General features: G+C 33.1%; 1 protein-coding gene across 11 annotated transcripts in view; it reads left to right on the top strand.

Moving 5' to 3' along the window:
• The window catches only part of SGCZ (sarcoglycan zeta), a 360,204-nt gene that overhangs the window by 333,611 nt on the left and 12,939 nt on the right, over positions 1-13,654 (top strand). For all 11 annotated transcript variants that reach the window (XR_005859307.2, XR_005859308.2, XM_040699469.2 and 8 more), the window contains one exon: positions 5,917-6,040. Coding sequence is in view for 9 of the 11 variants with exons in the window: in XM_040699469.2 (XP_040555403.1) it covers positions 5,917-6,040 (124 nt within the window). In the remaining 2 variants the exon portion in view is untranslated. The remainder of the gene's footprint in view (positions 1-5,916; positions 6,041-13,654) is intronic.

The following is a 13,654-nucleotide window of genomic DNA, read 5'->3' on the forward strand; positions in this document are numbered from 1 at the left end:
TCATCTCATCAAGTTCTATGTAAAGATTTTGATATGGTGCTATATCTAATGAGAAATTAAAAAGAGTGCAAAAAATATAAGTGGTATATAATATGGCTGTATGGTTCAAATCCTTCCTTCCACTTGATGGGTGATTGCAAAGATGGTTTCTTCAGGATTAATTTTATTTACAGTTTTAATTAACTCACTCTAAGAAAGAAGCATGCAGTAAGTTCTCTTTAACTTTCCTCAAATCACCTGGTTATTTTGTCAAGCTCTTGCTTTAAATATTTACTCTCTTCAGCACGCCTCATCTTATGCTTCTTCACTTTTTCTGGCCCTTTAATAACATCACTGAAAAGGACTCTCCAATGCTTTGGATTCCGTTCTTTTCCCCTCAGTAACAATATACCTATATTCTCAGTTGACATCCTTTATTTGCCTGTGTCAGGAAATTATTTTTCTGATTTGTTATTTATGTCACCTAAAATTAAAACACTCTGTTATTTTGTGTGTTGTTATTATAATGCAGACTCGTTGAACTGAGGTCGGTGGCATGTACGGAGCAATTAGAACTCAGATTTGAACCCAGCAAGGTGATTTCTGGGTTAATGAAAATTCCAGGAGCTGTAATAAAGTCATGCTGACACACAGTCAGTGACATGTAGAGATGTAGAGAATGAATATAATAGCAAATGCTGTTCTTAATGCTGTTCTAATTTAAATCTTGAAAGTTTCCTCTTTGTTTAAGTGCATTGTCGATGAGTAGCAAAACTGGTTACGTTGGTATTTAGTAGTTTGTGCTATTAGCTATTCCATAAGGTGTCTATTTAACTTTCTCTTATTTAAGGTCTTGCTGTGAAGCCACAAAATACAGAAAGCCAAACTGTGCCCTTAAAGGTTAGCTTCCCACATATAGAGAGCTTCCTGTGAAGATATGAGAATTTTGCCTTTTGATAAAGGTTATCTGATGATCAGTGAATGACATTAAAGACTCATGGGGCCTGCGCATCTTCCCTTGCATTTCAATAAAATCTTTGATTTCTTCCTGAAAATACAAACATTTGGTTAAAAACATTGAAACACAGTAAGCTTCAGAAAAAATAACTCTTCTAGCACCGAGTTGCATGCAACTTGTATAGGATGTAAAGGTATCAAAACTATTTTTATTCATATGTACATATGTAAGTAATGAGATTGAAATGAATGAATAGAAGCTTTATTTTATCAGCATTCCTATCGTGATGTAAAAATGAACTAATCAAGAATCTTCTATTTAAACTGTTCCAATATCTCTAAAAAAGGTTATCTAGGTTTTTTGTCACGATGGTCATAAAAGTTCATGGATATTCTTTATGCATACTACTGGAGTCTACCACCCAAGTTCCAGAAAATGAGCTGAATGAGAATACAGATTTTGTCCAATACTTTCTATCCTTCAGTAGACAAGGGATCTTTTTACTTCAAAGTTTCCTTGAACATTAAACAGCCAGCTGTTAATAATAATAGAAATGGGGGAAAGTGTATTTAAAGTTGTTTGAGGCCTCTGGAGAACTAAATTTTCAGAAGTTGTTTTGTAAAAAAAGTCTTAATTCTAATTTGAAACAAAATCATTTCAGTGGAGTATGAGAAAGTCATTGAATTCTATGGTGTTTTGAGGTTGGGATTACCATTTTATAAAGAAGTGAAAAAAGGGATAAGAGGAGTTTGGAACAAATGTCTGGAACATCAACAACAACAACAACAAAAACAACAAAACAAACAAAAAAACCACACCCACCAAGTTATGTTGGCAAGCCCATCATCATATATTAAATACTTAAAAGTACTGAAGTATCTCTTGACACATCTTACACATCAAGATGCATAAGGGGAAATGAGCACCTGCATTACATGTGCATTCTCTAGTTGCCAGTATATTTTTTAATCCTCCTTTTGGAATACAAATTCCAGTTTGCTAGAAGTTCATATTAGTCATTTTGCTAAATAGTGTGGACTGGATAGACATAAAACAAATAAATTATTCACATTTGCACATGGGAATCTTCTTTCTTTCTATTTTAGGAAACACCTTCAGCTAGTCAACAGAGCAAAATTATCATAGATTAATTATATCCCAAGTGAGTTTGAGGGATGTGCAAGAAATAAATCTAAATTATTTATTAAAACCTAAAATTAAACCTTTTGTTCCTTCTTTACTATTATTTTTCTCCAATACAATCTAGGTCAGCTTGTAAACAGAAAATAACAAATGAAAAATAAATGTTTCTGTATTTCTGATGAGAAATATTTTAATATCTTCAGAGGAACATACTCAAAATATTTGAAAACTTTCCTTTTTTAGCAATAATGCTTTAATGAATTCAGCCTAAATTCATGAAGCTTTGATCCTCTAAAATTCATCTTTCAAATTAGCCATTGATATTAAAAAGAAAAAAAGCCCTTCTCCACTCTTAATAGATCTCTCTGCATCACATATAGAGAATTGACAGATTATATTATTTGAAAATGTCATTTTAAACATTTCTTCATCCTTCCTTAGAGTGTTGTAGATTCTGTTTACTAATAGCATTAGTTATCTTCTCCATCACAGCTGTTTGCTGTATAGGAAAGCAAAATTATATTGTACAATTAAGATTCTCTCACTGAAGTAAATACCAGTGTGACAGGTCACCAGTAAATCTGAAAGAAAAGCAAATTCTTGGTTTGCTATTCCATTAATGTGCTTTTCCTTGGAGGGATGAAATTAACACGTGGAGTCTAACAGTTGTATTACAATAGAGATTAAAGCTTTCAGAAATATAACAAAAATATTTTAACGTAGCTGCATATCAAATATAATTTATCTCAAAAGATTGAGGAAATAATTTCTTAGTGCATAGGCTTTTCCATTTCTAGTAGTATGCAGCAGATTGCATAACTAAGTCACTTTTCAGATGTATATCTTCTGAAGAATAATAATAAGTACATTAGTTACTGTAAAACAGATACAGGCACTCAGTTTTATTAAGAGATGGTTAGTATTTTAAAAGCTACCTTTCTGATCATCAACCATTCACTGATATTTTTACCGAAATATTTGATTTCAGGAAACTGATAAAAAAATCTATTGCCTGAAAAAGAAACTTCTCCAGAGTATGTCAAGGTCTGATATCAACAACTTCTCAATTTCAGAAATTAATTCTCCATATGTCTTCATTTTAGACAAATTGGAAGCTATTAAAATTGACATAGATAATGAACAACAATGATGAAACAGAAGGGAATGACTGTTTATTTTTCAAACAAAATTATAAATTATTTTTGTTTGATATTCATAAATAGACTATTTCTATCTTCCTACTAGAAAATTTCTGATGTCTAAGAGTAATTTTGATTATATAAAACCAGATTTTTTTTTTTCCTAAAATCTATATATTCAATGTAATAAACGTAGCTAAGGAACATTTTTATCCTAATTATTATAAGATAGGAGCTAAAACCAATGGAAAATCTTAAGATTCTGAGAAATTAGTTTGTAAATCACAAAAGCATGTTGCTGAAAATTAAGGATGGAATGGAAATGTCCAAACATTTAACATTTATGCAGTTCAATTTCCTTTGACATTCAAAGTAAAATTTCATGAAGCCAACATAGTACTTTCAAAAGCCTCACTTCTAAACATTCTACAAAGAAATGCACATTACCTAAATGGCAGGCATTTTTTGTATATGGCTTCTTTTTTTTGTTTGTTTTGTTTTTGTTTTTGTTTTCATCACAGTGCTAGTGTAGTCCAACACTACTGAACTACGATCTTTGCAGTTCAAGTCTGTGTATGCTGACTGGATTGCAGAAGTCTGGCCTAAATTGTCATGGAACCAGTACACCAGCTTTCTCTGCTACACACAGCCTTTCAGCAAATTTTGAACACACACAACAACAAAATGTTTGTTACATAGTACACAATTTGTACATAATGAAGTTTTCTTGATTTATAGCAATGATTAAATTGGGCCTGGTATCTGGAAATCAGACATGCAGCTTTGTTTCTCTCTATTGAAGTTACTCAGTATTTTGTGAGCAGCAACATTTTATTATACTTTCCATTGAAAACGAGTAAGTTTTCTCTTTGAATGTTATTTTTTATTCCTGTTCTTTTGTTGATTTTGTTCTATCATTCCAATGTATGTATGTGGTTTCTAAAATTTGGAAACTCTTTCTGCTGTCTTATGGCCATCAGAAGTTCACATCAGACAACCATCTGAAAAAATTCATGATATTTAGATTCTTCCCTGGTACAAAGAAGCACAAAAACCTTCTCTCAACCTTTTCCTATATAGACTGAAAAAAAAGAAAAAAGAAAAAAAGAAAAAAGAAAGAAAGAAAATGGCTTAGCATGTGTTTCTACTACTCTTATACATATGTATCTTACATGGGTATTTTTTTTAATATATGTAAGTACCTACAAAAAATACTTTGCTGTTATCTGAACACCTGCTTTTAATAGTCTAATTTTGTACTACCAAGTAATTTTTTTGTGTGTTTTCACCTTCCCTCCTGTTGAATGTGAGTGACATATAATTAACAGAAATATTTCACAGACATCATCTTGGCGACTTTGCATGCAAATGTGGCATTTTGATTTCAAATTATCCATTGCTACACTTAAAAAAAAAAAAAAACCAACAAGACAGTAGTTGAAATACGCTGAAATTCTGTTATTTCACTGCCTGATAGACCTTTCATTTGCCTTTCTATAGCAAAATCCTTTGATGAACTACTCATATCTATAACATGCTTAGTGCCTCATTATACTTTTGAATAGAATTGACCTAACACTCAGTGTACAATTTGTTAAAGAGGGAAATGCAGTGTTTTCTTTGAGCTGCTCACTCTAGCTATTTCTATCACTAACATATTTCATCTTACAGAAAGCCTTTGTTCAGGTAGAGTAAAAATGTTCTGTCATTATATTACCGGGATACAAACAAATTAAAAGATTTGTCTCATTCCTAACAGGGCTATGCAATAAGTCTAGCGCTGAACCCATTCAGAATCCTTTTTTTTTTGTTTTGTTTTGTTTTCCAGTTCAATACATCTGATCACCTTTCCTATTCAGTCTGTGAACACTACCACTATCAGAACCTTGCAGTGGTTCTTCCCATTCAAGAGAAATCCATAGCATACTGAGAGAGAATATAGATGAGAAGGCATCTTAGTTCTGCACTAAGCTTAATTGAGAATCTTGAGTATAGAGTACAGAAAGAAAGGGAAAATCTGACAGGAGTAGAACGACAATAGTTGCACTAGGGAGAGATACCAAGACCCAATAATATGTAGTTTGACCCTATTATATCAGTATTAAAGAGCATAATGAGTATTTTGCAGAACAGAAAAAGGGCATGCAAAAAAACACAGTAATGGAGACATGGTACCCTTTTCCTTTTCTTCATACATAATGCTGCTACATCTCTCTGAAATAGAAATAAGCCTGTGAAGGCAAAGCCATTCTATTCAGTATTACATTATTATTTAAAACTTTTAAAGTGTTTTGCTTAATATTTATTGAGAAGAACATTTGCCATTGGTCACTTAGCAAAGTTTAGTTATTAAATTGTCATTACAGTAGCACTCACAGGCATACATGCAATTTTAAGTACCTATATTTCATTTTAAGTATAGGCAAACATAGGTACGCAGGCACCTCTATATCAGTATATGCCTAAATGCTGTCCCAGGCAGGAATAGATTTAAACACAGGCTTGTTTTTTTTATTCTCTGGGCTATAGAGAATAGTGAGAGAATCGTGTATGTATAATAACTCACTTTCACTTCATTAACTTTCAAAGTACATTTGTATCTACATGCATTGTGCTACTGTAATTTTTAGATCTAGTTGTTTTTTTTGGTGGTTTGATTCAGTGAATTTTTTCTCAGTGGTTGTTTTTGTCTTTCAGACTTGAATCTCCAACTAGATCCTTGGTGATGGAAGCACCCAGGGGAGTGCAAATCAATGCAGCTGCAGGAGACTTAAAGGCTACGTGTAGAAAAGAACTGCACTTACAGTCTACAGAAGGGGAGGTAAGCTCAGCTGGTAGAATGTTCTACTGCCCTGTTTGGCTTAAAACAAATAATGCAAGGATCATTTATTCTACAGTGTGGTAAACATACAAGAAGCATTCTGCACTTGCCTATATTAAAATATTTTTTATTATTATTGTTATTTATTATTATTTATTTTTCATTTTTCAAACATTTGAATTATTAAATCTCATGCACACTGAAAAAAGTGAAATGGATATAGAAAAGAATAGTTTTTAATATAACATTCAAGAAAAACACTATCCAGTCATCCAGCATACCCTTGGGAAAAATACAGTTAAGTGATGATTGTAAAAAATGATTTTGGATGAATTTGACAAGCTGAAAGAGAGAAGTTTGAATTAATATCTTATTAAACTATGATAGCATTTCAAAAGATTTGCTCTGCATACTGCATATCTTTTCTTAATACCTCTGAAAGGTAGAGAATTTCATTTCTGTGTTTATTGTATGATTTCACCAGAATCGTATTTCAGCGATCTACAAGACAAAAAATTTTATATCAATTCTTCACATGTAAACCTGTATGAAATCAAGAAAAAAATGTCAAGTTGGATCATTAGTTTGGTTCAGAATACATGAATGGCAGAAATATACCAAGTATATAGTATGACTTTTAATTTTTCTTAAGTATCTACTAGTGTACATTGAAAAGATGTTTTTGGAAATAATTTCTTATGATCTCAGCTAGATTGTTGTAATAGAAACTTCAGAAAAGTTATAATAACTATCTGCTGTGTTGTTGGAGTTTGAATTCAGTTAAGAACAAAATTCTTTATAGAAAAAATATAATGACAGTGTAAAACAAGCTTAATTGAACTTCCTATTAAAAATACTTATTATATTCCTGGGTACGGTAAATAAGACTTTACACATCTGTTATTTCCCATGTAGATGTTAGATTGATAGTTATGAGAGAACAAGATACCAACCTTTCCCCCCCCCTTCCCAAGTAGTTCTTGTCTGCTAACACATATCTGACAAAGTTCAAGGTGTCTAAATATGTCATGAATACTGGCAATTCCAGTAAGATCTGTAAAGCACTGCCCCCTAAATACACAGAGAAAATCCATCCTGAGATATACTGTTTCATCTCTTACACTGGAGGGGGTCAGAAGAAAGTGCAGAAAGATATGAGCACAGCATAACTGTGCAATGTTACCATGACCACTCTGGAGCATTACAGCCTGCTGTGAAGGACCAGATAAAACATCTGATAGACAAAAAGTCTACAGCAATATATTGATTGAGGTCACTCATTGAAGCCCAGAAGATACACCATGGATTTTCAGACAATAAGGAAAAAATTATAAACAGTTAACCTTTACTAATAATTCAGAAAACACGTTCTAAACAACAACGACAACAAAATCAATGTCGAAAATAACCTCTATTTTAGCATAAAAATATATGTTTTCTCAGTCAGGTTTCTTTCATGAATAAAAGAATATTGTCTTTGTGACCTGGTTCTGGGAAACAATGGAACATATTTATGGAAATTTTTTGTACTAGAAAAAAAAATACTTGATTTTTTTGTATCATTTCCGTACTGGTTAACATTTATTTTTTTTTAAGTTTATAAGCTTATTTACTAAAGCACCAAAGATACACAAGGTAATATTTTCCTTCTATAATATAATTACTGCTCTGTCGTACCAGGAAATAGTTATATGGCATATGGAAAAAGTCATTATTAGCCATGTAGACAATCGTTACCAATTTACTGTGGATTAATCTATGAAGCGTATATTTTTCTTTTATTTAAGAATAACTTTAGAAAATATCTTCTGAAGAACATTAATGTGTTTACAAAATAATTTTCCTTTACCCTTATTTCTCACACAGTGTAATCTTTAGCCTCCCACATCACAAAATGAAAGCCTCTGCAAGCATTCTCAGTTCTGCTGTTTGATACATTTTCTTTTTATTTACTACAGTATTATAATAATCCTTTTAGCCATATTGCACATTATAATGCATGATCCCAGACTGAATAGTAGGGGCTGTAATTTCTATTCACATTCTACTGCTCCTTATAAAACTCTTGAGCTGCACCGTTGTGAGCCAAGGCATCAGCAGAATCCTTTGATTCAATTACAGCTTGGCATTTAATTGTGAACTATGTTTTATTCTATAAATAAACCATAACTAATGGTTTAAAGTAGCAATCATTCACAAGCAGAAAGCAATGTGAAGCTCTGAGCTCTATCTGAATCTGCTGGTTCACATAAGAAGAAAAATAACTTTTCTTGTCTGGAAATTCAGCACAATGACTGCTAGCTGGCTACTGTTTTTTTTCACATGTAAGCACACTGCATAGGTACAGATCAATTTTGAATTCTACAGATACTAGATTTTGCTGTGCATAAAAGTACATAGAAGTGTACCTGAAATACATTATGATATAGTCACAGCATGCTGAATAGTTTATTTCATGCCAAAGACTATTTGGTCTAGCAACTAATTTTAATGGTATTGAAATACATCACTCTTTGAAGGGGGAAAGGCTGCTAACTAGCCTTAGCTCTACTGAAGCTCATGCAACTGCTATGCACTTTTTCAAGCAGCTTCTGTGTAACCTAGGTTCTGCATTTTCATTGAATCCCATTTTTTTTAGCAAAGACAAAATAAATAAAAGGAGAAAGACATGCTTACACTTCTCTTTTCTATAAATATATTTGCTTCTGCAAGGCCTTTGACATGGTCCTCACCACATCCTTATCGTTATGAGAGATATGGATTTGAAGGGTGCAATGTTTGATGGATAAGGAGCTGGTTGGAAGGTCACAGCCAGAGGGTTGTGGTCAATGGCTCTATGCCCCACGGGAGTTTGGTGATATGCAGCATCCCCCAGGGGTCTGTCTTGGAAGCAGTACTCTTTTTCAGTGACATAAATGATGGGATTGAGTGCACCCTAAGCAAGTTTGCTGATGACACCAAGGTGAGCAGTGTGATTGATAAAGCAGAAGGGATGCCATCTAGAAGGTCTTGATAAACTTGAATGATGGACCCATGTAAACCTAATGAAGTTCAACAAAGCCAAGTGTAAGGCTTTGCACTCAGGTCAAGATAATCCCAGTTCGAGATAATACAAGAGAGAATACAAGAATACAAGAGAGAAGAACTCTTTGAGAGCAGCCCTGCTGAGAAGGACTTAGGGTTTCTGGTAGATATAAACTTAACATGAGCCAGCAGTGTGCACTTGCAGTCCAAAAAGCCAAATGGTATCTTCAGTTCCATCAGAAAAGGGATTGCCAGTGGGGAGAGGGAGGTGATTGTTCCTATCTACTCTGTCCTTGTGAGGCCACAGATGGAGTACTACATCCAAGTCTGGGGCCCCCAACGCAGGAAAGATGTGGAGCCTTTGAAAAGGGTCCGGAGGAGGGCCATGAAGATAATCAGAGGACTAGAGCACCTCTCCTGTGATAAACTGAAGGAGACAGGCTTGTTCAGTCTGGAGAAGAGAAGACTGTATGGCCTTCCAGTATTTAAAGGAAGATTAGAAATGGGAGGGAAATCAACTTTTTAAATGGGTAAATAGTAATAGGACAAGGAGTAATGGTTAGACTTAGATTAAATGCCAGGTGGAAGTTTTTCACTGAGAGGGTGGTAAGGTTTGCCCAGAGAGGCTTCAAATGCTCCGTCTGCAGAGGTGTTCAAGGCCAGGTTGGATGGGGCCCTGAGCAGCCTGATCTAGTACTTATGTCTAGTATTGATCTAGTACTAGCTGGCAACCCTACCTGTGACAAGGAACTTGATGATCCTCGAGGTCACTTCCAACCCAAGCCATTGCATGATTCTATGATTTAGTCACCTGCTTGGTGATCTTTCTCCTACTGATTTCTTTATCCCATTTTATTTCCCTGTTAGATTGCACTCCTTCATTGCTTGGTTTGTAGACAATATTTGATTGCTTGTAGCATAATGAGGCTGATCCCTTGGCGAGACTTATAACTGTCACATTAAAATGATCAATACTCTTTAATAGAAAATGCTTATTCAAAATCAGTGCAGCATACAAGAGAACATGTTCATATTTAACATTTGAATACAACTCAAACGTGCACCTCAGATTATTTTGTAGAGACATGATGCATGAATACTAGCTTTTGCTATGTAATCTTATATCCATAATATGTATTTAATACAGAGATTACTACTCAACAAAAGCAAAGTAAACTTCACTTTTAAACTAAATCAGTAGTTCCATTTTAAAACCTTGGTTCTGGTGGGGTTTTGTAGCTGTTATTTTGTTCTAAAACAAACAAACAAAAAATCTAAATACATTCATTGTAATGCAACCAATTTTTCTGCAAGCTACTTGCCATTAGTATGGAGAAATGTCTGAGCAAAGGAACAACATTCCCTAGATCAGTTTGATTCAGCCAAGTTATATATACTTGATCTTAAATGTTTGCAAAATTAAATTAAAATGCTTGGTATGTATTAAGTGTGTTCAATAAGAAATAAGGAATGGCAGTATATAGATCTCAAAAATCCAGTTAATTCATAAAAGATGTCTAACAATTGTGTTGCAGTTTGTTTTGAAAGCCCTTTTACATGGCCTTAACCATTAACTTGCAACTGCTGCATGGGAAGAAATGATTAGTGAAAATGAAAAGAAAATATTCAATATTTTTAATAATTAATTGTTATGAAAAATAGAGTTACAAAAATTCTATAAAGATATTTTGACAGATTTTTAAAATCATTAAAATTCCATATTATTTTTTAACAAAATTTAAAAATCATTCATGTTCAAGTAAATTTAAAATAATAAAAAACCTTTTATGTTGAAATCTTTAACTAAAATGTTCCAAAACTACAAAAACAAGTATTTTAATTTATAGCATCCATCTTTGAACTGCTTGTTTGCAAGCAAATTTTTAAGACCAACACCATAAGCAATTTTGCTAGAACAAAAAAGTGACAATTTATGATTTATTTTATAAGTGAAACATTTTTCCAAGGAGATTACATTTTAGTCTAGTTTGGATTTGAGTTACAAATAATGACTTTTTTTACACACAAGACTGACCAGATTTCAATCACATCTTTCACTTTCTGATTTGGGTACATATATCACAAAGAAGTCACATTTGTCCTTCGAATTTCTAAAGATTTCTAATACCATTTGAAATTTGATTCAAGGAATTCTTGTGTATGAGTCTGTCATTGGCATACAATAAGCATTGGACCTAGTAAACTTCGACTAGTCAGCATTCATAGCAACCCCATTTGATCAACCCTGAAGCGGAAAGAATAAATGCACTAGAAATTTTCTGTTTCCATAGCCACCAATGTAAATTACAGTGGAGTTATCATGCAACATATGCTTGTGACCATTTAACATGAATTTAGAAAAATATGTGCTTAAAATGAAGCATAACTCTCATAAATACATAAATAATAATACATACATAATACATAATAAATAATAATACATACATAATACATAAATAAATAACTCTCACTTCTGTATTGAGGAGTCAAAAACAAAGTTTTTCCATTCTAGCAAGAATTGCACACTTTACTATGTACAACAGTATATTTAATGTACATATACGTTAGTTTTCAAACTACTTACAGTTGGCAGTGCTTTCAAGAATAATATTGAGGAAGAAAATGGAGTAGATTAAAGAAGGTTGCTCCATCCATGTGTGTCCATAACCTTTAGACAGAGAACATTCACCACATCAGACCACACTTGGGCCTACAGCTCTCCTTTCTCTTGTGGCCAATTGATCCTACTTCTGTAGAGAATACATTTTGAACGCGCAGATTGTACTAGGTAATTTCACTCTCTAGATATTCGGTACATCCAGTTTCACCCCAGTCATGAAATTCATTTCAGTGCTTACCTTTTCCAGTTCCAGATACTGTGCTAGTATATGTTAGACTTTCAATGAAGGCTATTTTTGGTGAATATTTTTAAAATAAATGTCAAAACCACCAATAATTATTAGAACAAAAGGTCGATGTGAACTAAAGCACTGCAGTATATGCTGTAATTTGTCTTTAGCAAATGAAAATATACCAGAAAAATACGTAGTTAGGAGTCTCGCGATCCAATTTATATGATCATATTTCTATGTATGTTTCTGGTAGCATATTCAATAGAGCAAAAAGACTAGACAAAATTTTGGATTGTTATAAGTCAAATTAATTCTGAAGAGCCTAAGGGTGATCACATTACACTGTCACTTCATACTGATTGATGAACACCAGCCTTTCAGTTTCTCTTCTTCTTTTCTACATTTCATTCAATTTCCTGTTATTCCTTAACCACACTAGTTCTGAATACAACTTGAAGCACTTTAGAATTATCATTCAAGTCCAACCATACTTCAATACAGAGCATTCTTCAATATTTATAAATCATAACTCTTTCATTTGACTGTATATACTCAGAGTATAATCTCCTCTGTTGTGAGCACTTAGTCAAGGACCCAGCGGAGAACTTTTATACACGGCATGGCTGATTTGTATCTCTATATAACATAGCTTGTATGAATATTTGATTCTTTACCTCATGCCTATGTCTTACCCACTGAAAGTACTTTCCTTCAATTTTGCTCTGGTGTATTTTTTTTTATTTTTTATTTTTTGGTAGATAAACTATATTTTCTGCCTTATCTTCCTCTCCTCCTTGCCCCTGTTCAGACAGCTTAACAGCACAGTCTGATGAGTAGATGACTTCCAGATCTCAGTTAATAAACATCACAGGTACCTTTGATTTTCTAAACATTTTCACAAAGCACAGGCTAGGACTAACTGGATTTGTTGCGTTAGTTAGTCTTTGGCATTTCTTTGAAGATACAGTCTTTCATGTTTGTGTCTGCCAGTTAGTAGTGCTGTTATTGCAGAGGCTTTTGCTAATTCATAGAAATAACTGATTGCAAATTTTCTAAGTAGAGAGACCAAATATTTATATATCCCTTGCCATTTCAAATAATATATTTTGGTATCTTGCTAAACTGCCAATTCTTTCTTTCTTCCTTTCTTCCTTTCTTCCTTTCTTCCTTTCTTCCTTTCTTTCTTTTTTCTTCCCCAAAATGCAGAACAGGAAATAGTAAAATAATTTCCTAAAAACATTATATTCAGTCTTCTGCTTCATTCTCACACTCTCTGTCTCTCATACAGTACTCCTACAGCCCTGGTAAAAATAAAATCCTGTACGGAAAATGTGCAAGTTGGAAGTCCTCAAGTTTCACATTAAATAGTACAGAATATAGGAATATTCATTTAAAGTGTACAATTTTTCTGTTAACTTCATGTGCCCTACAGGCTGATCCAGTTTGCTATTTTAATTAATCAGAAACCAGGTCTACTTAAAAAAAAACCAAAACAAAACAAAACAAAAAAAAAAGGATAATATTAACATATTTTTCTTGGCATTATGATACATAAAATAGTGCAGTGATCTACAATTTCTAAATCTTAAGTATATAAAGGGAATGATCCTGCTAAATATGCTGCTTTCTGATGTGAAACATTATTTCTCTGAGTAGCTGCTGCATCTTCCATTCTGTAGTTTCTCAGGCAATCTCCCACAATGGATACAAGGGTTTTTTTTGTTTGTTTGTTTGTTTG

This window comes from Gallus gallus, chromosome 4, assembly GCF_016699485.2.
Source record: "Gallus gallus isolate bGalGal1 chromosome 4, bGalGal1.mat.broiler.GRCg7b, whole genome shotgun sequence".
In the NCBI taxonomy this organism is placed as follows: Eukaryota; Metazoa; Chordata; class Aves; order Galliformes; family Phasianidae; genus Gallus; species Gallus gallus.